Here is a 27,862-nt window from a genome sequence, read left to right as displayed (position 1 = left end):
CTGATTAAAAGTCAACTGACACTTCACTGAGCTACAAGTTAGTTTCTTGTTTTGAATCAGGTCCCTTAAATCTTTTGCTTTTTAACCAAAATGTGGCAGTTTTTGCTGCAGCAGGTGGCTTACAATAGGTCAAGCAACCCTATGACAATACTTTAATAATACAAAAAATCTTTCTCAGTTTATGGTTCAAGCAGGGTGAAGCTCCTCTATAATCCTCTAAAGTCCTCTTTTTTTAAAAATCTCCTCTAAAGTCCTCTTTTATTCTCTAAAAAGTTGAAAATGTGATCAAATCTCCTCTAACTCCTATTTTTTTATTTTTAATATTTCTAAAAAGTCAGGTACACTAACTTTTTAGAAATATTAAAAATAAACATATTTTTATTAAAAATGTTATTTTTATTAAAAAATAATATTTGTATTTTTTTCGATTAGCAGATTTTTATTTTAGTTATTACAGTACTAACATTTATATACTAACTAAATATTAGTTACAGTAGTACATTTATATTAGTTACAGTAGTACATTTATATTAGTTACAGTAGTACATTTATATTAGTTACAGTAGTACATTTTTGAAAATGTTTTTTTATTCTTATAACATTTTAAAGAGTTTATTTCAGTGTAGAAATTGATTTGAATGTAGTTATTTTCTAATGTCTACCATAAAGAATTTGTTTTGTTTAGAAAAGTAGAAATAATTAAGTATAAAAGTAAATTTCAAGACTTGTGACATATTGAAGAGGAGTTTAAATGCAAAAAGATAAAAAAGATGAAACAAGTGCATTTTGTAAAGTTTGTTTTAAGTCCTTTAGCATTGCAAACAGTGGAATAGAAAATATAAAGCAGCATGCTAAAGGGAAGAAACATGTGGAAAGATGCCCATCTAATAGCTGTAAGACAAGTTTTTTTAAAAGGCTATCTGAAGGAACTAATCCACCAGAACAGAAAACAACTCAAAAGCAAACAAATTTGATTGATATGATGTCAAGAGATCAGACTTTAAATGCAGAGGTAATTTGGTCACTAGAAGTTTTGAAATGTAAATATTCTTATCGTTCTTCAGAATCAAAAAGTAAGCTGTTCTGCTCCATGTTTCCAGACAGTCAAATTGCTCAAAGTTTCACTTGTGGAAAAATAAAATGCAGTTACATTTTATGTCACGGTGTTGCCCCTTTTGTTAAAGAAACGATGCTAAACGAATTGAACAAAGTTCCCTATTATACTACATTATTTGATGAATCTTAACGGGTGATGCGGAAGTTATTGGACAAAATAAAAACGTCAATAACTTATTTATTAATAAAAAAACAAACTACTATTATATTTTTTTAAAATAAAGCATTTATCTTTTAATAAAAATATATTATTTTTTATATGAAAAAACACCACCATCTGGAATTGATCTCAATTTTGCTCTTTAAAAGTTTAAATCAATTTCTTGTAGTTTTAGTTTAATGCGATCAATCAAAACTTGCTCTGTTGAAGCTTGCTAATCTCCCTCGTAAACCTTCTGTGCAAAATGTCCCCAAAAATTCTCAATTGATCGTGCTTGAGGCACATTTGGAGGATTGGATTCTTTATCAACGTAATAGACATATTGGTCCATCCAATTTAGAGAATCTTTAGAATAATGAGAACTTGCTAAATCTGGCCAAAATAAATAGTTAAAGTCTCCATGATACTTGTGAATAAATGGAAGAAGTTGTTTTTTTAAACATTCATTAATATAGATTGATGAATTGATCGTTACAGCCTTGGAAGTGCGAAACAATGGCTCGGACATACCACGGTCAGATATGGTTATCCAGATTGATAATTTTTTTTGGAAATTTCTCTTTTCTTATACAATGAACACTTTCTGGGCATGTCTTTTTGTTGTTTGTGTAGTATCCAGAATTTCCAGGCATGTTGTCCCCTGCAAAACAAAAGTATTTTTCGTCATTGATGACTAGAAGCGATTTTGTGTTATAGAGTTGGTTAACTAGTTTCCTGCTTCTTTTCTTTGCCTTTATTTGTTGTTCTATAGTGTATTTTGGAGTCTTTTCCCGTTTTCTATATTTAATATTCATTTTTTTTCATTTGACGACCAATTGTCGATTGATTTACACTGAATTTAATACCTATTTTTCTCTGACTGACCCCTTTTCGATTGTTGACAAGTCTCGTTAATTTGGCTTTCTTTTCTCTAGTCCAGGATGTCGGACGACCAGGGTGCTTTCTATCAGAAAACGATTGAACAGTTTCAAGTCTTTTTAGGTTATCATATATTGTACTTCGAGCAAATCCTTCCTTTTCAAAATGATTTATGATTTTTTTATTTTTAATTTTAGGTTTATTTACAAAAAACATTTTTAGTCGCTTTTTGAAAAGATTCTCGTTCAGCTGCATTTAACCTTATTTTGAATAATTGTGTTTCTAATAATAAAGTTTATATTTTATAGAACGTTTATGCCTAGGCATAAAAGCACAAAAACTAATTATTATGCTCAAATAATGAAATTAGGATTTGTCTGATAACTTCCGCATCAACCGTTATAACAAAATTTCTAAAAAGAGTCAAATGGATCTACATGTTCGCTTTTGGGATGACACAGAAAATGAAGTAAAAACATCTTATTGGAGTTCTTAGGTAATGTGCTGGTGATGTTTTTTCAAAATTTAATAATTGTTTAAGTTCTTTGGATCGTAGTAAAGTTCTCCAAGTTTCTTCTGATAAAAAGATTTACTTGATCCTTTTTTTGGAACATGTAGTCTCCATACCCTTTATCGTTCTTTCCAAACTGGGGAAAAGACTAGTGACTGGAACATTAGGAAACTACTTTTTTCTCTGCATAAAATATTTGATGAGTCTCCTTCTCGCTGAGCTGACTATGAATGTATAACAGCTGCTACTTTTTCAAATTACCCTCTTAAATTCTGCGCACACAGTTGGATTGAAGATAGTAATGTTTCCAAATGTGCCTAAATGGTTTGGCCTAAGATAATTGAAGTTGTAAAGTTTTGGAAAGACTTACCAAAATTGAAGCAACCTGGAAATGGAAAACCTGGACAAAACACCAGCTATGATTGTCTTGCTAAAGTTGTGGAAGATGTCACCATACCACTTAAACTTAGATTTTTTAAGGAAATTGCAACATCATTAAATGATTTCCTAATCATTTTTCAAACTGACAATCCAATGGTGCCATTTCTTACCAAGTCACTAGACAACGTCCTTCATAATTTATGCAGCTGCTTTTCGAAGAAGGATGTTTTAGAAAAAGCAAACTATGTATATATGCTGCTCTAATTTAACTTTACTGGTAAAGTTAATCAAGTGTTGTTGGAGTCTGTTGATCTTGGTTTTGCTATAAAACATGATATCAAAGTTTTGAAAAAAAAAAGGAAAGTTGAGCGTTAGTCATTTACGCAATCTTCAGTGTGGCGCTTTACAGTTCTTGTCTAATTTATGTGCACATTTTACAGAAAAAAGTATATTAAAAAATAATCTTGTTCAATGTACTTCTTGTTTGTCTACTAAAGTTATGTTAGAACTGGCAGAGTTATCAACAGCTTTATTAGATAAAATCCTTGTTGGTTTGAAAAAACTGACTTCTGAAACCGCAATGAAAACCAAACAAGAGTATTCAAAATTTTTGTCCAATTTTGTTAAGGCTAACATAAAATTATTAACATTAGAATTATTCAAAGAATTTGATGAATCTAAAGATTGGTTGGACTCATTTCTCTGGAAGCACATTGGTTCAGATCCTAACTATAAATCCCTTTGGCCTGTTGCCAAAATAGTTTTAGTTCTATCTCATAGTCAAGCAACTGTTGAGCGAGGATTTACTGAAAACAAAATGCTTCTTTTTGAAAATCTTGACATGGAAAGTCTTATTTCTCAACGAATAATATTGGACTATATGAAACGAAAAAACTTTGAATCTCACAGTTTTCCCATGTCAAAGAATTTGTTATCTTATGTGAAATCTTCTCATCAAAAGTATCAACAATCACTTGTTCATAAATCTAAAATCAAATTGAGCAAGGAGAAGAATGAAAAAGAGATTAAGATTACTTTAGAAATTCAAGAAATAAATGTTAAGGTTGTCTCTTTGGAAAAAACTATTATCCAGCTTCAAAAAGATGCGTATGAAATTTGAGGCAGAAAAAAAGAACAATGTATCTTATCCAAATGTAATGCCTTGAAAAGAGCATCGACAAAGTATTTTCTGTGAATTGAAATGTAAGAAAGCAAAACTGGTAGAACTTAAGAATTCATTAATAAAAGATATATAAGTATATAATAAAAGATAATAGTAAATAATAAAAGATATATAAGTTTTCATTATTTTGTGTAATATAGTTTCATTTATTGATTTTAGTATAATGTTATGAATACCCTGTTATGAAAAAACTGGTTAATACCAATCTAAATCATTCAACTTCAAAAATGGCATTATAAAAGTCTTTCAGAGTCACACAAGTGACGAAACATCGACGTTAAACCTATGTAAAAAAATCCTTTAAAATCCTCTATTTTTGTTCAAAAAATTTTATAGTTTTAAGATTAAAAATCCTCTAAATTTGATGCAAAATCTCCTCTAAAATCCTCTAATATCCTGCTTTTTTTATGAAAATTTTGTGCGGCCACCCTGTCAAGTATACTTTTGTATGTGGTTTAGAATCAAGGTGGGGCATTCTATTGTTTCACAAAAAAACATTTAGAGATATAAGTATTTCCATAGAAGAATTTAAAAAATTCTTCTATGGAATTACTTTACTTCCCCCTATACCCAGTCTTGTAAGAGATTTGTAAATCAAGTGATTGAAGCAGCAGTTGTCACTTATGGTTTTCAAAAGCATAATGGTTATATTAGTGCAAGTCTAAAATCTAAGAAACATTTAATAAAACTATTTAGTTAATGTTAAAGATAGTTTTAGTGAAATATTTATTATCCACCATAATGTTTTTTTTTTTTTTAATTATATGTAAACATAGTAAATTTGGACAAATGCATTGGCCCCCATTAGGTTTTTTGATGTTTTAGATATGATTTTTTAGATATAACATTTAGGCAATTTATTGACATGTTTTAAATTTTATCTAATAATCTTTTAGTGCTCTAAAATTATCATTGTTTAAAATTTGCAGTCTCATTTTGTAAAAAGAAGAAAGTATCAGTCTTTGAAATCCAGATTGGCATTTGGCAATGCCGTTTATTAAATAAAATTTAAAACATGTCAATGAATTGCCTGAAAGTGTCATATCTAAAACATTAAAAAATTTTATGGAGACCAATGAATTTGTTAAATGTACATAAAAAATTTTTTTGGTATTTTTGTTTTGGAAAAGTCTAATTCAAACAACTAATTCTTACCTAGTTTGGTTTTTTAGTAAAAACTATTTTTTCATATAGTCAGTGACTAATTTGTTTATTTTACAAAAATATCTAGTATAGAAAGTTGTTTTACATAAAAAAAAATCTTTTAATTAGTAAATTCATTTTCATGTTAGTTTTTTTTAAATGTTGATTTTTTTTGGCACAAAATTTTTTTTTTTAATTTTGCAAAAGAAAAACCCCATAATAAAATCACTCTTAAATTTTTTTTTCTTTTTTTTTAATTATGTGCATAAAACATTATTGATGAAGTTATTCTGAAATAGACATCTATGTGGAACTTCATCTTTTTGAAGAAATTTTTCAAAATTGTTTATGCAACACAAAGATCACAAAAAAAGACCAACAGAGACATCCAGTTACGTAGACCTGGGAGATGTGATAATAGAATCAGATTGTAGATGATGTCATTCGGGTACAAAATATAAATGAATGTAAAGACTATTTAGTTGGAGGAATAAAATTTCACGACTCAGGAAGAGGGTGAACCATAACTCTCGCTCTATTCATCCTTAGCAAATGATAAGATAACGGCATATGAGTAAACAAGTCTATATAAATCCTCTGGTTTATTAATGGCTACCATGACTAAAAATATCGCACAATACAAAAACAAAAAAATAAGTAGGTAATAAAGTTGTATGTAAAATGATAATAAATGATAGTTCGAGCAAGATAAAGAGAAAAAATAGGCTAATAAATGTGGTACTATTTATGGTCTAAACTCTAGATAATAAATTGAAAATTGATAACCACCTGTATAATATAAAAATATATAAATGTCATTAATGTTAAAAATTCATAATATAAAGCTCACAAAGCCCTAAAATTCATGGGTGGAAGAGGTAAAAAAATGTTGGTGCCATAATAACCAATTAGAATTAGGTAGTTGATGAATGGTGATCCACCTCCTCAGGAATGCATTACCATCACCAATGACATTTCGGAAAACCCGAGACCTGCATTAACACCACTCATGTCCTTGGGGCGTGCAACAGATCTCACCACCTTAGAGATCTGGTGAGGGTGGCGAGGGAAGCGTGTGGTGTGACCATAAACAAATATGTAAATACCTGGACATATAAATATCATGTACGCTTACACTAGAAGAGACAATCATGTACACATGCACGTATGCACATGTATTAAAATAAACAATTTTAATGTATAGAAATAACACAAAGCAAATAAAAAATAGTAATAAATAATAAAGAGTAACTTACTGTTTCTTTTATGGCTGTAATATATCTTACAAATATAAGTAAATACCGCTCATAAACATCAAAACTAAATTAAGATGGTTTGTAGTTAGTACAAAAGTAGTTAAATATGGTAACTCCACTAGTATGAGAAATATAAATCTTACCTGATAAGTAGAGACAATAGCTTTCACACAAAACAGACTCAGAGTAATTAAAAAAATGATTAGCCAGAAATAACAAAATATACAAACATTAAATCAGTAGGCAGAGAATAGTGAGAAAATAAACAGATGAGACAATAAATGCAATTTTTACTTATAGCTTGTAATCACTGAAAAAAGTAACGCTAAAAAACAATATTGTTGACAAAACAACCAAAAGAATGTCAGTGAAGAGCGTATAGTGCAAACCATAACAAACTAACTTAGCGACGTCAGATAAAGAAAATTAGAAACAAAAAACCTAACAAGATTGTGATGTCTAAATATCTAATAGAATAGTTCAGTACGTTCCAACCAAGTATACATTTGTTATAAAAGAACGCATCATATATCTGTGTTATTCTTGTCGTGTTTGCTATTCAGCCTGATAATTGTAACCAAGGTCTGGTGTTAAGTGTGAGTGATTCTTAGCATTTTTTGCGTATACATTATCTGGTTATTCATATCAAAGTTATCTTTTTGTTTTAAATACATCGTTTTTGGGCTTAAATACTTTTATAAATAGTTATAATCTTGCCCTTCTTTTGGATCTAGCCCAGGGACGGGTGTATATGAAGCTTTTTGACTTACCTCGCATTAAAAAGCTAAAAAAATTAATTGTCAAAATTAAATGTGTCAAATTTTAAACAAGAAGAAAGAAAATAGAAATTAAAATCGTGTTTTGAGAAATTATGTTTTGTTTTGTTAAAAAGTATGTACTCGTTTCGCCTAACTTAACAAACTCTTCAAATCATTGTCAGGTTAGATTATCCTGCTACTGGTAAAATGTAACCCATACAACCTGCTTCATGTCCTGCTGCCTGTAGGGTATGCTTTCTTTAGGCAAAGGCTGGGAGAATCTAACTTTAACTTAAAACACCACCTGCCTTGGAGCTCTTGGTTGAGTAAAGGTTAGAGATGGTGTCTCGATAAAAATACTCATCTTGGGCAGGTGTTAAATGCATCTGACTACTGTTTTGTAGAAGGCCTCATAGGCAAAGACTTAAGGAGTAAACAGATTCGATCTGCCGACCAAATTTACACCCCTTCTTCATCTATTAGGCTGGTGTAGGCATATTTTTAATACATTGTTTCCAGTTTAGGATGTTGAATGCTGGATCCTCTTGACTCAATGCATGAGTTTTGCTTGTGTCTCTTTTTTTATGACTAGGCAACTCATTCTATTATCTCCTAATGAGGGTACAACTCTAAAACTCAGTTTTATGGTTCTGAGGCTGACTGTTAGTCAGGTTTGCCAAACTCTTTGGTAGCTCTCAAGTAATTTTTCTTCTGTTGAGTCTTATCTCTTGAAAAGTTCACCAGACATATTTGCTCTTTGTGACTAATTTGAGTTTGCCTGTCTCATCTCTTGTGATCTTAGTGTTGGTGGTTATCTTCCTTTAATTCATAAAGATTCAAATAGTCACATGTTTGGCCTGGGCATTTACATTCATAAGCATTCACCCATTTGTTGGGAAAATAGGTTTGAATCCACAGACTTTTCATTTATTTAGCACCACTTTACTCTATTGTCTTCCTCTTTGTTCTATATTGCTCTCTTTTTTCTCAAGACTGCACTCTTTTCAATGTTATTACTAATCAAAATGACCAGGCTTTTTATCCTTCAGCCAATATTGTTATTGTTGACTTTAATGCTCATCACACTAAATGGCTTGGCTCTAGTGTCAGTGACTCTGCAGGCGTTAATCTTAAACCAAATAGTTAATTTTCCAACTCGCTTTCCAAACAATTTGAATGATTTACCTTCTCTACTCAACCTATGCCTGGTTTCTGATTCTAGTCAGTGCTCAGTTTCTCCTTACTCACCCTTAGATGCTTCTGATCTTGTTTTGATCACTCTAAATCTATTATCTCATTCTTCTTCATCATCAGTCACCCTATCATTGTACCTCTTACAACTACCTTAAAGCTGACTAGCACTCTTTCTGTGATTTTCTTCGTAATTTTTATTGGGTAGAAATCTTTCGTCTTCCTGCTGACAAATGTGCTTCTCACATATCTTCTTGGATTCAGGCTAGCATGGAATCTTTTATTCCCTCTTGACGATTCTAAGTCAAGCTTCACTCTTCTCCATTGTTTTCTTCTCATTGTACTGCTGCAATTTCCAATTGAAACCATTACTTCCATATCCATCAGCAAAAACAATTCTCCAGAAAACGGACTTATGTTTACTATTGCTAGAAACCATTTGTAAAAAGGTTTTGTCAAATGCCAAAGCCCGTTATTCTCAGGTCACAAAATCTTGTATTTCATCTCAAAAATTGTATGACTTCTGGAGAATCTCTAGCAGAATCTATAATAAGGGCAAATCTGTTATTCCACCTCTCTTGTATGGTTCAGATCTTTCTTGTTTTACAGCTGATTTGCTTACAGTAATAACCAATAGGTTTTATTGTGCATTTGATAGAAGTGGAGAGGTTAAGGCTATCGCCCTCAATATTTCTAAAGCTTTTGATAAAGTTTGGCATGTTGGTCTTTTCCATAAGCTTTCTTCTTAGAGTGTATCAGGTAACATCTTTAAGATTAAATCCTTCCTTCTTATCATAGTATAAAAGTTGTCCTTGATGAACAGCACTCTTTTTCATATTCTATAACTTCAGGGGTTCTTCAATGTTATTTTACTGAAACTGTTCCTAAGTGCTCCAAAAATTCCTATTTCTTTAGTTTTTATCCTTGAACATCAGTTCTTTGGAATTCACTCCCTATATCTTGTTTTCTTAATTAAATGATTAGCAATTTTCTAAGTTGTCTGACAATCGTTATTTTGCTGTATAAGCTTCATCTTTTCTCTTCCAATAACTTTCAACTCTAATAGTGGTTGTTTGCAGCATTGTTGGAAGTGAAGATGTTAAAAAAAATTAAAAATTATTTTTGTTTGAGTTTGTATTGTTTCTATATGTTTTTAATATTTATGTACTTGATTGTATTAAAAATGTTTTTGATTATAATCATTTATAATACTAAGTTGAATATAACTTGTTAATTTGTTAATGTATACTAAAATAGAATTAAATGTGTTTTCTCCAAAAGTAAATATGATTTTAATTTATTCATTATTAATTCTAAAATCATTTAAAGTTTTATATATAATTGAATATAATTATATAATTATATTCAATTATATATAAAACTTATACTATAATAACATGATCTAAATATTGTTATACAATATCTAAATTTTGATTATATTTAGCAGCATTTTGTTGGTTGAAATCAACGGCAATCTGTTGTTGCAATCTGTTATTGCAATCAACTACAGGGTAATTTCATGTAAAAGTGGGACAAAAAGTTAAAATTTTTCAGTCACCCTCTCAGATTTCTTTCAAATTTCAACCAGTGGTACCTATCAATTTAACATAAAAAAATGTAAAGTTTGAGCTCCCAAATCCAAACGGTTCAAAAGTTATGATATTTTAAAATTCAACCTAAAACGCCCTATTTTTTTCCACTTCCGTCATTATGAACTTTGTAGTAGTACTTTTAATTGATCTAATGGAAGAATGTGGCTAAAAATTGATAACTGATCATTTTTAAGGGTGCTGAATTCAAAAAGAAGATGGTTTTGGTTTCTTAAAGCATAATAAATATATGTCATTTTGAGATTTAGACAAAAAATTTCTTTATTTGGCCTTTATTATAGATTTTATTGGGATACTTTTTGTGTGAATAATTTAAGTTCTAGTAGAGAAATATGACTGAAAATTTGTACCTGACCATTTTTAAAAGTGTTGAATACTAAGATCAAGAGAAATCAACCCAATTTCTAATATTTCAGAATAATTTTTAAATTTTAAAATGGTATAATATTACCTAACCAAAAAACGAGGTAACATTTTCACAAATTGCCTGACTCTCATGGGTTCAATTGTGGTAAGTATAAACTGTTTATTAAGGTTGGTTTTGATATATAAATAAAGTTTTGTGAAGTGAATTATCATGAAAAATATAGTTTTGCAACGCCTGCAGTGATGTATAAATATAGTTTTGGGACGTCAGTTATGTCATCTAAATATAGTTTTGAAACAACAGTTAACAATAACAAATTTCAATAAAAAAAATTTATTTTAATTTTAAATTAAGTAATTATTAAATCTTGTTTGGTAATTCAGTTTCTTAATCATGGCAAACAGCCAAGAGTGCTCCATTGGAATCAACCTAGAAAGTGAATGTCATCTCACAACATATACATCGTTGCTGAGAATTAAACCTTTTGAAGATATTCCTGAATTTGAAAGAGAAATATTAATGTGAAACTGGGCTCTCAATAATAAATGTCAAACCAACAACTTGTCTCCATCATAAACATGTTTATTTGAAGCGTTATACAACTAAATTAACACGGTGCTGCAATCCATTTAATACTCATAAAAAAGTTATAAAAGGTATTTATAGTAATCATAACTTTTAGTTTTGTGAAAATGTTACAATAAGTTGAGTTACAATAATGAAATTATTGGCAGCCAAATTCTATTTTAGCTATATTTAACCTTTTAGCTGACTTCTGAAAGTGCACTATTAAATGCCATACAACTTAAAACTTTTTAAGGTTTTATTAAAATTTGTATACATATTAAAAGAGTTCTTCCCTTTTTTTAGGTAGTCTTCGTGAAATCAACTTGGATACAGCAAATTACCTATGCAGTAAAGGCAAATTTGTAATTCCAGGTGAAAACTTTGTCCACAATGCAGACATAAATTAGCATCAAGTGAAGAATCAGAAGAGAACGAGTTGGAGATGAAATTAACTGAAGATAATATGGAAAAAAAAAATATACTGGAATCATCAAGATCATTGCTCAACAGTACTTTATGCGAACTTGAAGTGTCTCCTCTAAAAGTTCATTTACCCAAAACCTCTAACAAACCTTCACTTGGAAAGAGAAAGATAAAGCAAGTTGAAGAAGCAGTTATTCAGAAGCTTGCAACTGCTCTGGATGTAACCGAATTCGATCTTGTTGCACCAATAAATGAAGTTCTAAAGGAAATTCAAACCAAAGCTGGTGATCTAGACTTCTTTGTAGAATGCATGAAAGAAAAACTTAAGGTTTCTAACTGAAGGCAGTAGCTTCAAATTTTGACATTAACCCCAAAATCTTGGTCTATCAGAAAAGCAGCAAAAGAGTTTTCAGTTTCCAAACACAAAATTCAAAATGCAAAGTTTTCACGCGACCAAAAAGGCATCATAGCATACCCTGATGTGGTTGAACAGCATCGATTCTGCAAAGATATTATAGAACTTGTAAAGCTTTTTTACTGTAATGATGAGTATTCAAGGCAAATGCCAGGAAAAAAAATTTTTGTAAGTGTTGGGGGAAAAAAATACATGTCAAAAAAATTGGTTTTGTGTAGTTTAAAGGAGCTCTATGTGGCATTTAGGATAAAGTACCCAGACCATAAAATTGGATTTTCTAAATTTTGCAGTCTTCGACCAAAATATTGCAATCCTGCTGGTCCAAAAGTTACACATTCTGTTTGTGTGTATACAACACACCAAAATGTTAAATTAATGTTAAGTGCTGTAGGCCTTGAAACATCTTACCATGAAATCATTGAAAGATTGTCTGTAGCAGAAAATTAAAAGTTTGCGTGATTCACTGATGCAATAGTTGTCCTGGCATACAAGCTGCCCAAAATTATTTCCAGCAGTATTTTACACAAAATGATGATTCAAAAGAGCTTTTGTGTGAAAATCTTGATAATATTACTTCTCATTCATTTATAGCAAAATCACAATCTAGCTATCTAAAGCATCTCAAAGAAACGATTAGTATTGATGAAGCTATTGTACTGGCAGATTTTGCAGAGAATTACGCTTTTGTAGTACAAGACAAGATACAGAGTTACCATTGGAGCAAGAGTCAATGAAGTTATGCATAAAACCATTAATCATATAAAAACTCATCTTTGTCCCACAATTACAAAAATTCATTATTTTTTTATTGTTGTGCAGGGCAGTATAAAAACTTCAAACATTTTTACAATTTATGTCACCACGCTCAAGATTTTTCTTTTTGTTACACCTGGAATTTCTTTGCAACAAGCCATGGCAAATCTCCATGCGATGGAATAGGTGGTACTGTTAAAAGGCTTGTTGCAACAGCTAGCTTGCAGAGTCCAACCACAGGTCATATACTGTCTTCTCAAGCAATGTTTGAATACTGTCAGAAACCAATCAGTGGGATTACGTTTGTGTGCGTCATTGCTAAAGAAATAGAGCTAGTAAGAAACAAACTTACTGATAGACTTTTAATATCAACCACCATTCATGGGACAAGTTTCCATCAATTTATACCATCTCTCAATCAATTATAAAAATGAAAAGAGTATCCGATGATGATGATTTTGCTCTAACATTTAACTTCCTCAAAAAATGAAAGTATGAAGTTATTAAAATTGACAATGTTATGATGTCACAATATCTATTTTGCAAATACGGCATTTTTACTGGCTTGGTATGGTATCTGAAGTTGATAAAGAGAATGATGATTTTATGGTAAAGTTTATGCATCCATATTATCCAAGTTGGTGGTACTACTGGCCAAAGCGGGATGATAATTGCTGGGTGCCAAGAATGAATGTCATTTCTCTTGTTAAAATACCTTCAACATCTTCTGGGCATCAGTACCAAATCTCAAAAGAAGATGAAACTCTATTTGAACAAGTTTTATCTTTTCAGTGAAAGTTGATTAATATTTTACTTTCATTATTTAAATGATATAAACTTCAATTTTAGTAATATTTGGTTATTCCTTTTCATTTTTATTTTTGAGCTTTTTTCAATAAAGCAGGTTTTTAATATTTTTCAAAAAAGTTTGCATTTTAGTTTCTTATTTTTTAACACAACATTTGAGCATGTAACCTAAAATTTTAGCATGCAACCAATATTTTGAAATAATACCTAATTATTAGAATAATAAAAATAGAAGTTGTTTTTTCAATGTGTTGTATAGTAAATTATATTTCCATGTATAGTTTTGGAAATATTGATCATAAATATGCGAGTCATGCAAAGCAATATAATTTTTTATTTTCTTTCAGAGACCTAAACTTTCCCAAAACATCTTATTTCACAATGAGAGTAAGGCAACTTCAGAAATTAGTGAAATGTAAATTATGGTTACAAGAAAAAAAAAAGGACTGTTGATTTTAAAATTCAAAAATTATTCTAAAATATTAGAAATTGGGTTAATTTCTCTTCATCTTTGTATTTAACCTTTTAAAATGGTCAGGTACTAAATTTCAGTCATATATCCCTATAAAATCTATAATAGAGAATAGAGGCCGAATAAAGAAATTTTTTGTCTAAATTTCAAAATGACATAACTTTATTGTGCTTTAAGAAACCAAAACCATCTTTTTTATAAAGATAGCCTAGGATCACCTACTTCATTTGAAAAAAAAATCGAATCCATGAGACTTGGACAACTTCGGGAATTAATGAAAGAAAATCCAAGGGGTGACTGAAATGACTGTCCCACTTTTACATGGAGTTACCCTACAATCTATTGTTGCAATCAAGTGCAATCTGTTAGTTATGATCAACTACACTTTGCTATTGTAATCAACTGCAATTTGTTGTTTTTAATTAGTATTAAATAAACATGTGGTTAATTTTTAAAACTATAAGGTTGTTAACTTTTATTGAGGTTTTTTACCATTAGTTTATTTTTATAGAGGTATTCTATCGTTGGCTTGGTGTCCACAAGATTCAGATTTAGTTATGAGTTGTGGAAAGGTTATTTTTTGAAATATCTAAGTAAAGATGTATTTGTATTTTCATAATTTATATAACTATAAAATGCTTGTTTTTTTCTTTAAGGATAATCGAATATTGTGTTGGAATCCTAATAGCCAGTTAGCGAATGATGTAAATATACAAAATTCTTTTATCGTAGTTAAAAAATTAAAATTAAATATTCAAATTAATTTTTTTTTGATTTTGTTAAACAATTAAAAATTAAATATTCAAAATTATTATTTTTTTGTTAAAAAATAAATAAAAGTTTATATAATATATTATATAATACTTCACGTTAAAAGTTTTCAAAATTTTATTGGTAATTTTTTTTTTAAATCCATTTTTTAACATTTTTATATTTAGATAGTTTATGAATTACCAACAATGTCTCAGTGGACATCTGATGTTAGTTGGTGTCCTCGTATACCAGGCATTATTGCTTCTTCTTCATTTGACGGTCATGTCACTATAAGTTCTGTTATGGGAGGGTCGCATCAAGTGCAAAGACAACAGCAACATAGTCAAGTATGAATAAATGTTTTCATAACTTTCAGAGAAGCTTTTACTTAAAATCTATATATATATTTGTGCTCAACATTTTCTAATTTTTTTTATTGAAAAGTGAAATAATATTTCTGAGGTGGTTAAGAAAACTTGAATATTTAAACTTCATAGGCAATTTTTCTCCATATAAGAAATAAAGAAAATTTTTTCATAATTTTGAAAACTGCAACATCAACATTTTTTTTGTTTTTTTTGTTGAACAGAAACAAAATATGCGCATCTGACACCCTTTCACAATTAAAATATGCACATCTGACGCCCTATCACAATGCTCACATCTGACACCCTATCACAATGCTCACATCTGACACCCTATCACAATTAAAATATGACATCTGACACCCTATCACAATTGATGATCAGGTACTGAATAAAGTCACCAAAGTTTACAATTATATATATTTAACAAGTTGGCTAATTCAATTTTCACAGTGTGTGCTATTGCTTTAGATGTTTTGATGTTTTAATTCTTTTATTTCTATTATGACAGTTTGTAACTATTTTTCATATTAGACAGAGAATCATTGTAAGCTAAAATCTTTTGGAAGTTTAATTACTTTTCCATGCATCTGTAAACTTTTTTAACAAAGCAACAATATCTTTATCTGCTCTATTTTTGTATGTGTTCATGATGCAATTTCTCCTCAAAAAGAAACTAAAGTCACGGAGTCTTCTTTTTTTTTTTTTTTTTCCAAAAAAACCTTCCCTCAACCTCTATATTCAAAATATTTCAACCCTAAAACTTATAACTTCAAATCATGGCTTGGAAAAGCAAGACTGCTGCTCGGAAATACAAGTTGAACATGATATGAATTTTGTGTATAAATGCACTGGATATTAAAATAATTACACTGAATGTTAAAACAATCTAACTGAAATTAAACTAATAACATATTTTTTTCTTTTTATTTAAGATTTCAGATTCATTTGGCATTCAAAAAGAAGATTTTACACAAAATTTAATGCAACAACCAACAACAGTTATAGTCCAGCCATTAAAGAAACCACCCAAGTGGATGAGACGTCCTTGTGGTGCTTGTTTTGCAGTTAGTTTTTATTTAGATGTTTTTGTTTACCAGTTTTTTGCATAAATAAACAGTGAAACAAATTGTAAGTTGCTTACAAATGTATTTAAAAATGTGTAGCTTATTAATATATCAAGTTCTAATTAGTTATTCTAATATATAACCATAATATTTTTTTTAAGTAGACATTTAAAAAGGTTTTAAAATTAACCAGTATTATCAGGTAATATCTAAACCTGGTTTAGATATTGTGTAGATAAATTGGTCTAAATAATAATTAATAATCATTATGTCAGCCCTCAAAGTAGAAAAATAATATACAACAGTTGGTTGTATAAGGTACAACATCAATTGGTTGAAATAAACAATACACTTATAAACTTTTTGTTGAGCATTCAGAAATTAATCATTTAGTTTTGATCCCAAAAATTTATAGATTCTAATTAAGAAACCTTCTAAGGGTAAGTAAAACTGTAAAAATTAAGATTCTGCAAGCGGCACATTTTAAGAAAAACTATTTTAAAATAACTACTCTTTCTGGCTATATTTTTTACCATGAGTCCATAAATGTTTTTTAAATATAAATTTATTTACTAACTCACAAAAAACATTCAAAAAATAATGTGTAGTTACTTAAGTAAATTGAATATCGAAATTTCCAACAAAAATTCTGATTACTTTGAGTTCTAAGGAAATTTTGATCAATTTGAGAGAATTTGAAGAAAATTTGAGATGCCAGAGAAAAGTTGAAGTTTCTCAGCTAATACTGTGATTTTGTTATGTGTTTCTTGCATATTTTGCAGAATGTCAATCAGGGATGTGGAGTCCCAAAAAGGACTCCGGCTTTAAACCACTGTTCTTTCATAGTACTTTGAGTTTTGGAGCTCCAGAAATGTTAAGTGACTGATGATCTGCAATAAGAAAAAGATTTATTGACTCATTGTTTTCTATTGTTATTTTTAGTACCTATTGTTTGTATGGTGTTGTTATTTATGGTACCTATTGTTTTTATCTATTAGTTTTTCAATAGAAAGAATCATTTTCAGAAATCCAGATTTTATTTTTGGGACCATGCATCTGATGCCAATACAAAAACAGAATTTATTTAAGTAAGTTTTCCTTGCTCTTTCATCAGTGGTTCTGTGTTGGTTTGGGTTTAACAGATATTCAATAACTTTCATTGAACCTCCATCTTAGATGTTTTTATTTACTTAATGTTTCGAATTAATCATTATTCATCTATTGTAGTAAAAAATGCTAAAGCTTGAATCTATGCCATTTCTTACAAATGTATTGAAGAGATGTTTCTGTACTTAATGACAAAAGATGTTCTTTAGTATCTTTAACATAAGTCTCTTTATACATATGTTAAATAATCACTTTCTTTTTACTCTCCAAATAAGAATTTTACAAAACATTGATATCCTTAAGTTATTACCAGTTACTTGAAAATATTTTAAGGAAGCACATCTTTATAGAAGTATCATTTGAACTCAAACGCCAACTTTCCCTGAAGTTATTTTATTTTTGTTTTATTTCCTATTTTTATATAAAAAATTTCAAAATGAGTTTAATTAAAATTATTTTGAAAAGTAATCAATGTTTACTTTTTCAAAATTAACCTAAGATTTTTTTAGTTACTAGTTTGTAAATTTTGCTGTAGAAAAAATTTTGCTGTAGAAAGTTTCTTTACTCTATTTCCATTTGACTGTTGTTATTGGTTTTTCAGTTCTAACCAGGTACAGATCCAGCTGGATATGTACCTGGTTAGAACTGATGGATTGTAATTGAATAAATTTAAAAGCAAATGCTAACTTCTAATCTAATTAAACATTACCTTTAAATAACTATAAATAATTTATAAATGTTTGATAACGAGATTGATCTAAAAGTTTTATATTATAAACTATATTCTTTTGTATCAAAACACTAGTGTCAAAAAAGGGTAATCGCTAAAAATTGCTGTGATTATAGCCTGAGAGTAACAAAAAAAAATTCTGAAATTTGAATGATATAAGTATTGTATGACAACATTTCTGAACAATAAAGGCAATAATGCTTATTAATGTTATTAAATATTGAAACATTCAAAAAAATTATATAATTTTAAATTTATTAAAAAATTTTTGTATTGTCAATTTATAATAAGAAAATATAGTATTGTAAATTTATATTTAGTTTGGTGGTAAGATAGTTTCTTTTGGTACATTTGATGAGAAAAAAGTAAGTGTTTTATTTTTTGTTTTTTTTTCAATAAAAAATGTAAATTTAGTTAAGTTCATATTTTAAATTTAGTTAAGTTCATATATTAAGTTCATACTTTAGTGTTCTTTTTTGTTAATTTTTTATTTCATTAAAAAATTAACAAAAAAAAGGTTGGTATTACCATTTACACATATTGTTCAAATCCAATCTATTTGACTATATAGAACAGGTTTTTAAAAGATACAATATTATTAAGATTGTTGGTTATATTAAATGAGTTGTATATACTTAAAAAACACTAAACATATTTTAAAATTTCAATTTTGTTTGAAATTTACCTGCTTTTAACAGCTACAAAACTAAGTTATTAAAAATAATTTTATTACAATAAAAAATATTTGAGTTAATACTTTAATGTAAAAGACTCTTTGATCCATATGTTATATTGTTGCAGAGGTTTTTTTTTTTTTTAACATCTTTGCTTCCAACAAGGCTGATTAAATTAAACTAATTAAAGTTGGAAGTTACTGAAAGAGAAAAGATGAAGATTGTAGAGCAAGATAACGATTGACAGACGACATAAAGGATTGCAAATTATATGAATCAGGAAAACAAAAAGAAGGAAGGAAATTCCAAAGAGCTGATGTTTGAGGAAAAAAAACTAGACGAATAAGCATTTTTAGAGCACTTAGGAACAGTCACAGAAAAAGGATGAGACTTAATTGAATGACGAGTAACACGAGAATGAATTTTAGTAGATGACCCAAGAGACGCTAGCTCTTTTGAGCAGTGCCTATTATAGTATTTGTAGAAAGAAAAGCAACATTAAAAAGAGAAAGAGAAGCAACATTACGATGATGTGATAATAGTTGGAGGTTGGCTGCAAGAGCAGGCCCAACTATGTTTGTCTAAAAGAGAAAGAGCATCATTAGAAGATCCATCCCAGATATGGCAACAGTATTACATACAAATTTTTACAGATAGAGAATAGAATCCGAAGTAAGAAAGTGACAAGCTCGATAAAGAGATGCAACCTTAGCAGATGCTAATTTTGCAACTGATTTGATATATGGTTTCCAAGAAAGATTGGAAGTAAGAGTTAATCCTAGAAGATGAAGAGTAGATGACTCAGCGAGTACATCACCGTTCATAAATATAGGAAGATCTAAATTATTGCGATAACGATTGGCTGAAAAAAGTTGAGTTTTATCTGTATTGAAGCTCACCAGCCACTGTGGGCCCCTTGCTGTAGCAGAAGTGAGATCCTTTTTAAGCCCAAATGACCCCTCCAAGCAATCAGAGAGTTTTGGCTTCTTATCATGACAAGGATAAATAGTAGTATCATCAGCGAACAATGCCACCTTAGATGTGAGAATATCTGGAAGATCGTTAATGTAAATTAAAAAGAGTATAAGGCCAAGGATAGAACCTTGAGGAACCCCTGAAGTTACAGAATAAGAGGAAGAGTGTTGTCCATCGAGGACAACTTTTATGCTACGATTGGAAAGGAAGGATTCAATGATTTTAAAGATGTTGCCGGATACAACATAAGAAGAAAGCTTATGGAGAAGACCAGCATGCCAAACTTTATCAAAAGCTTTTGAAATGTCAAGAGCGATGGCCTTAAACTCTCCACCTTTATCTAATGCACGATAAAACTTATCAGTTATTACTGTTAGCAAATCAGCTGTAGAACGAGAAGATCTAAATCCATATTGATGGTCAGAAAGGAAGTTATTAGATTCAAGATGAGATTTTACGTGTTTGTTTATTAAAGATTCAAAAACCTTGCTAATGATAGGAAGGAGACTAATGGGACGGTAGTTAGACGAATCAGGTCGCTCTCAAGAATTTTTGAAGATAGGGATAACAGATGCCGCTTTCCAGCAGGCCAGAAAACAAGACTCTGATAAGCACTTGTTGAACAGTTTTGAGAGTATAGATGACCGCTCCGGAGAACAAGCTGTAGATAAGTCTAGGCAGGAAATCACTTTAGATACAGAAGCTGGAGTGATACGAATGTCAAGCAATGGATCAACCTGTTTGTTGGCAATATTAGGTAGAACGCAACTAGTGGAATCAAGAGATGATATTGATAAAAAGTTTTAAGCATACAATTCAGCTTTGTCTTTAGGTGAGGTGACAATTTCTGAACCATACAAGAGAGGTGGAATTAAAGATTTGCCCTTACTATTGATACTATTAAAGATTCTCCAGTCACGAGAGCCTAATTTTTGATATGAGATGCGAGATTTCATGACCTTAGAATATCGGGCTTTGGCGTTAGACAAAACCTTTTTACAATGGTTTCTAGCAGTAATAAACAGATGTCTGTTTTCTGGAGAATTGTTTTGCTGATAAATATGGAAGTAACGGTTTCGATTGGCAATCACAGCAGCACAGTGTGAGGAAAACCATGGAGGAGAGTGAGGCTTAACCTGGAATCCTTGAGAAGGAACAAAAGATTCCATGCCAGCCTGAATCCACGAAGTTATGTAAGATGCGTTTGTCGACAGGAAGACAAAAGATTTCTACCCAAGGGCCATCACGAAGAAAATCACGGAAAGAATCCCAGTCAGCTTTACTGTAGTTGTAAGAGGTATGATAATAGGGGGATTCAGGTGATGAAGAAGAACAAGATATTAGTTTTAGAGAGATCAAACTGTGATCAGAAGCACCTAAGGGAGAAACTGTGGAGAAACTGAGCACTGACTAGGATCAGAAACAAGACATAAGTCAAGTAGAGAAGGTAAATGATTCGGGTTGTCAGGAAAGCGAGTTGGAAAGTTGACTATTTGAGTTAGGGATTGTGAAAGGCAAAAGTTGTGGGCTTTAAAGCCTGCAGAGTCACTGACACTAGAGCCAAGCCATTCAGAGTGGTGAGCATTAAAGTCACCGACAACAGCTATATTAGCTGATGGATAAAGAGAGAGGGCTTGGTCAATATGATCAGAAATAACATCAAAAAGAGTGCAGTCTTGAGATGAAGGAGAGCGATATAGAACAAATAGAAAGGCGATAGAGTGAAGTGGTGCTAAACGAAAGGACATGAAAGAATAGTCTGTGGATTCAAATCTAGTTTCACGACAAATGGATGAATTCTTATGAATGTAAATGCCCTGGCCAAGCATGTGGCTATTGGAGTCATATTGTTGCAGAGGTTTAGTTTTGGATTTTGTCTATAATATGCAAGAGGTTTTAGGTTAAACCCAACCATATCTGGGGTAGTTATTTTTGTGAATCTTGATGGTTTATGCTAAATACTGATCTTTCATTCTTTATAGGGATACTTAAGGATTGTATCGCTTGGTCAAATTAATAGTGACAGTTATAACATGATAACGCATTGTTGCATCAGTTAAAGCATGGTAATTAAGGTTGATGAAAAAACAGTTAATATTTTTGTTCATATATTAATACTTTTATATATAAATTCACTCTAAACAAGGGATAGCAATCCCAGCAAGCAACCACTATTAAGTTGGGAGCTATTAGAAAACAAAGAATAGTGTTAAAAAGCAAGTAAACTGTTAACAGTAGGCTTGAAATATAATCAATCTAAGTATCCTTAACTGTTTTTAAAATCGAAACCACAATAACATGATAAAATTTATGACAAGATAAAAGATTATAACAGAATAAAATTGAAACTTTTTTTTATTTTAAACACTTTTTATACCATTTGTTTTTTTAATCTGGAAAAATGTGTTGTATATCTTATTTGTTATTTTGAAAATTTATTATATCTCTTTATTTGCTATTTTGAAAATTCTTATATATCTTTATTTGTTATTTTAACCTATAAAAACTTATATAACTTATATAAACTGTTCCATTCAAATTTATGAATTAATATTACAATGAATAATTGATATTTAAAATGAATTTTTTTTTAATTACTTGTTTTAAGGTTTATATTAGTCAAGTAGTAACAGAAAATGAGCTCTTAATTCGATCACATGAACTTGAAAGTTCATTAATTAGTGGCAACCTATTGGAATATTGTGAACATAAGATCTCAGTTGAGTCTGCTCAAAATGAGAAATTGCTGTGGCAGTTTTTGAAAGTAAATTCTTAAACTTATTTCATATGACTTGTCACTTATTACACCATTAATTTTTTAGACCATTTATAAAAAATTTTTTTTTAGCTATATTCATTGTTTATGCTTTTGTTTATTATTTAATTAATAAAATATTTATAGTTCTATGTATTATTAGAAAATTTCTTATAGATGTTTTTTTATATAGTTTACAAATAGTCAAAAACCTTTTTAATTTACAGAGCAACTTGGAAAATGAACCAAGAATGGAGTTTTTAAAACTCTTAGGTTATGATCCATTAGAACTTGCTCAAAAGGTCAGTTTTTACAGGTGTTTTTTTATCTTTCAAAAAAAAATTTATATTACTACTTAATTCTTTACTTTATTTTCAAAATGTACAAAAATATGTTGGTTTTTTGAAAATTATATATATTATTATTTTAATAAATAAACTCCTTGTACTTGCCAAAAATTATTTCTGCCTTCTTGTTACATTTGCCAGATGTCATAAATTGTTTCTACCTCCTGGTCAAAGAAAATATTGTTTGTTTTTAAAAGTAAAAGCATTTTTATTAAACTTTGCATTAAGTTTTCAAATAATTGAGTTTTTATATTGGTTATATTTTTGGCTTCAGCCAAAGTCTGGGGTTATGTTTGCCAAATCATTATCTTTAGCAAAATATTTATTAGTTGTTAAAGTTACTTAAGCTTGGTTTTCAATAATCGTAGAAATAATGTAAAATAGTTGTGCCAGGACCAATCTATTTCCACAACATTTCCCTAATTCCGAGCAGTCAAAAACAGCTTTAGTTCACTTATTGTTACATCTTTTATTTTTTAGGGATTTTTAAAGAAAAAACTGATTAATAAATTGGAAAACTAGGGTAATAAAAAAATGAAAAAATATTTTTTAAATATATATTGATTCATGAAGTTTTGTAATTGCAAGTAAAACACTTTTTAAAACCCTGAAAAATCAACAATATAAAATCAACTTTAAAAAAAAAGGCAAATTAAATTGCATACTATCCGGTGTAGAATTTGATGGTGATTATTTATCTGAAAAAAAAAAGTTAAAAACAATACTTTGTAAGATGTTTAAAAAACAGTACTTTTCTGCATAATTTAAATGTTTCCCAAATTCTGAACAGATTTTGGATTGCATTTTATTTTTTGCAAAAGTTGTCGTTTTTACACCCAAGTAATTAACAACAAATTTTAACAATAGCATTTTAACGACATTTACTTAAAAACTAATAAACACTTTTAACTTTTTTTAATGAATTTCTAAACGTCTTGTTTATCTTAACGTTTGTTAATAAAAAAATGTCAAAAACTAAAAAAAATGAAGATCCCAAAAGAAAAATTAAACTTTGTACTAAGACTATCAATAATAAGATGTCATATTCAGAAGCCGCTTTATGCTATAACATTTAAACTACTATTTTTTGCAGAATAAAAGGAATGGAGCTGTTGGTGTTGGTAGGCCCAGAGCAATAAGCCAAGTAATGTAGAGGCTTATTGTTGAATTTGTACAGTTTATGAGTGACATAGGCTTCAGCTTAAAAAGAAGTGATATTTTAACTGAGGTCAAATACTGTTTGAAGGAATCTAAACAAACTCATTTATTCAAGACAAGTAAACCTATTAGTTTAATGGGGGAGCTTTTTCTAAGGCTGCAACCAATCTGATACTAATAACTGACATTTCTGCTGGTTAATATTAGTCAACAGACTGAAGCAGACAGTGACAGTAAAGGTTTTTTTTTTTAACTTATTACAAAAAATAATGGAAGACTGGATCTAATAGATAGATAATGCACACTCTGTACCAACGCAATGTTATACCCTTATATTAAAATATAAAAGTAATTTTAAATTATAGAAATATTATTAACTAACTCTACGCTAGTATGAATTATTTACTATTTTAAATTGAATGCTCTTTTTCAGGATTTGATATGTATGTTCGGAGTTACATGTTCCTAATTCCATAACTTCAGTTTTTAAAATTTATTATTAAAAGTATTTTCATTATAGATATACTTGTTGCTTGAAATAATTTGATTCAGTTTTAGTTCCAGTTTATTTATTTAAAAAAATTATTATGAAATTCAAAAAGCAAGTGTTAATTAAATTTAACTTTGTTTGGAATTAGGGAAATCTACAAAATTTTACAACATAAAATTCATTATTGTACAACTGTTGAACAACAGCTGCACAACATGTAAATATTATTTATTAAATTTAATGCCTTAGTATTGATAGTTTAAAGAAATGCAATATTATTATTCAGCTTAGTCTTGATAGTTTAAAGAAATGCAATATTATTATTCAGCTTAGAAAATAAAGAGGGTCAATGGCAGGATTTTTTGAAGTCAAAATTCTTGCTGGTCAAAAAAAAACAGAATTATAGAAAGTAAAGTTTTATGAAATATAAAAATAAATTATATGAAAAATAAATTTCTAAAATAACAAGGATGTATTTTGAAAGAACATATTTTAAAATTTTATAAAGTTTTGAAAAAGTGTCTAAAATATTATATAATACATTTTAAATTGCTTTGTTGACACACACTATTATATCAATTTTTTTTTTCTTTATTCAGCTTTAAATTCACTTGAATGGGGGCGAAACCCATGGGTGTCTTTTTTTATATCTGTAATTTGAAGCTAAAAGAAACAGGCTTTTGCCTGAGCATGGAAAACAAATTATATTTTTATATTATAGTATGCATAATTTCATAGAATAATTTTTATTTAATTAGTAATAGGTAATATCTTGTATTATATTCACTCATTTGTACTAAATGATTTTGCTACACTTTAAAGTTTAAATTAATGTATAGATTATAATTTTATAGTTTATTAGGTTTGATTAAATTAAAGAGATAATGTGAATCAAGTTCCATATTTTTCATGCATTTATTCATTATATATGCACATATTCATCCATGCATTTACTCATTCACTGAATTACTAAACGCTATTATTAATTAGCAAAGTGTTTTGTATATAATTAGAGTTCAAATTCTAATTTCAAACTTTAAAGCCAATGCCCAAATGTTAAGTTCAATGGACTCAAAGTTCAAATTAGAATATTCAATAAATATAAGTTATAAGGACTACTGAGTCAAAGAGTAAACTTTATTTGATATCTTGTATTATTTACCTAATAAGTAATGAGTTACTAATTAGTAATTAATTTAGGTAGTAGATTAGTTACTAGTACTTTAACTACCCACATAAAAAATTATTATCTATATGCAATTGCTTCTTGTATTATTTTCTTTGTATGACTTTAATTTTGTAATTTTTTTTTTTTTTATTTTATATAAAAAATGAATAGCAAAAAAGCAAAGCTAAAACTTCTTTCAAGGTTTTAATCAAAATTTTTATAATAATCATGATGTTCACAAAGCTAAAATTCTTTAACCTTTCAAGGTTATTTTATAATGATCATAATATTCACAAAGCTAAAACTCTTTAACCTTTCAAGATTTTTTTATAATAATCATGATGTTCACAAAGCAAAAACTCTTTAACCTTTCAAGGTTTTTTTATAATAATCATGATGTTCACAAAGTGATAATAAGATATTTTTTGTGCATTAAAGCAAGTGTAATTGTAGTATTAGAATATATACTATATATTTATTTAGCCGACATTTGGTCTGAAAAAGTGTATTTGAACTTTCATAAGGTGTTCAAAAAAGGTTTAATGGATGTCTTTGTAGAACCATGCAGGTTAGGTAGGAATATTGTTTGTTAAAAATTAGTAATATAGTTAGATAGGATAGCTAGATAGATACGCAAGATAAAAACTTTAAAGCTGAAGCTTCGGCTTTGGCAATGTGGTTTGGCAAATTCTTGCCTTCAGTACATCCCTAGTTTTGTTTCTTTGTTAGCTTGTTTCTGTTTCCAAGCCGATTATTGGACTTGCAATTTTGTATATTGTCATAAAAATATCTGGTTTGATGAATGTGTAAACTTTAAAGATTTTTTTAGACCATTTATTTTACACTCAAGATTTTAATCAGGGTTTAATAAGATCTTCATTACATTCTAAATCATTGTTTACTATCTTAAATTCCTACTTAAACTGGGTTGATACCGAGTGCTTCAGAATTAGTTTGCTTTTTCTGAAATTGAATTTATGTTTAATGCTTCAGGATTGATTCTGTTTGTAACCTGGGATAAAAATCTTCAATTTTCCTTCAATCTGGTTGAAATGGATTTATGCCAGATGCTAAAATATTATAAAATAGCGCGAGGTTTTTGATACTCAAAAGTTTCCTAATAATCTTAATAATCTTTACTTGAATGTGAAAAAACAAAAAAAGAAGAGACGCAATTATGAATTAACAATAAAAAAATAGAGAAGAGACACAATTATGAGTTAACAATAAAAAAATAAAGAAGAGACGCAATTATGAATTAACATAACAATTTATTTTGACTTTTGTTGGTGAGATAAGTTAATTATAAAAGATCATCTCCAGCATTAAAATTAATTAAACTACTTTCTATCTGGATACATCATATGTAATAAATGATCTGAATTTATGTTATTATTTTATTATATTATATGAAATTATTGATATTGTAACTGTAAAATAATTTAAATACAAAAAATCAAGTTGAATTAAATTTACAAAAACAAAATAAACAATATAAAAATATAAGCAAATAAAATGTATAAATATAAAATAAATATATAAATATTAAAAAAATAAGCTTTGCTTATTTATTTTATATTTATATATTTATTTTGCTTATTTATTTTATATTTATATATTTATTTTGCTTATTTATTTTATATTTATATATTTATTTTGCTTATTTATTTTATATTTATATATTTATTTTATATTTATATATTTTATTTGCTTATTTATTTTATATTTATATATTTATTTTGCTTATTTATTTTATATTTATATATTTATTTTATATTTATATATTTTATTTGCTTATTTATTTTATATTTATATATTTATTTTATATTTACATACTTATTTTATATTTATATATTTTATTTGCTTATTTATTTTGTATTTGTATATTTTATTTGCCTATTTTTTTTATATTTATATATTTATTTTATATTTATACATTTTATTTGCTTATATTTTTTATATTTATATATTTCATTTGCTTATTTATTTTATATTTATATACTTATTTTGCCTATTTCTTATATATTTATATATTTATTTTATATATTTTATTTGCTTATTTATTTTATATTTATATATTTATTTTATATTTATATATTTTACATTTATATATTTTATTTGCTTATTTATTTTATATTTATATATTTTATTTGCTTATTTATTTTATATTTGTATATTTTTTTTATATTTATATATTTATTTTATATTTGTATATTTTATTTGCTTATTTATTTTGTATTTATATATTTATTTTATATTTATATATTTTATTTGCTTATATATTTTATATTTATATATTTAT

At 28.4% G+C, this 27,862-nt stretch overlaps 1 protein-coding gene across 2 annotated transcripts in view; it reads left to right on the top strand.

Moving 5' to 3' along the window:
• The window catches only part of LOC100197954 (protein transport protein Sec31A), a 102,849-nt gene that overhangs the window by 23,373 nt on the left and 51,614 nt on the right, over positions 1-27,862 (top strand). For both annotated transcript variants that reach the window (XM_065813433.1, XM_065813432.1), the window contains exons 7-13: positions 14,483-14,543; positions 14,628-14,675; positions 14,910-15,071; positions 16,025-16,156; positions 18,314-18,358; positions 22,251-22,406; positions 22,625-22,699. In XM_065813433.1, the coding sequence (XP_065669505.1) occupies positions 14,483-14,543; positions 14,628-14,675; positions 14,910-15,071; positions 16,025-16,156; positions 18,314-18,358; positions 22,251-22,406; positions 22,625-22,699 (679 nt within the window). The remainder of the gene's footprint in view (positions 1-14,482; positions 14,544-14,627; positions 14,676-14,909; positions 15,072-16,024; positions 16,157-18,313; positions 18,359-22,250; positions 22,407-22,624; positions 22,700-27,862) is intronic.

Source organism: Hydra vulgaris, chromosome 12 (assembly GCF_038396675.1).
Source record: "Hydra vulgaris chromosome 12, alternate assembly HydraT2T_AEP".
Lineage (NCBI taxonomy): Eukaryota > Metazoa > Cnidaria > Hydrozoa > Anthoathecata > Hydridae > Hydra > Hydra vulgaris.
The sequence above is the reverse complement of the archived record's forward strand: the minus strand, read 5'-3'. Positions and strand labels throughout refer to the sequence as shown.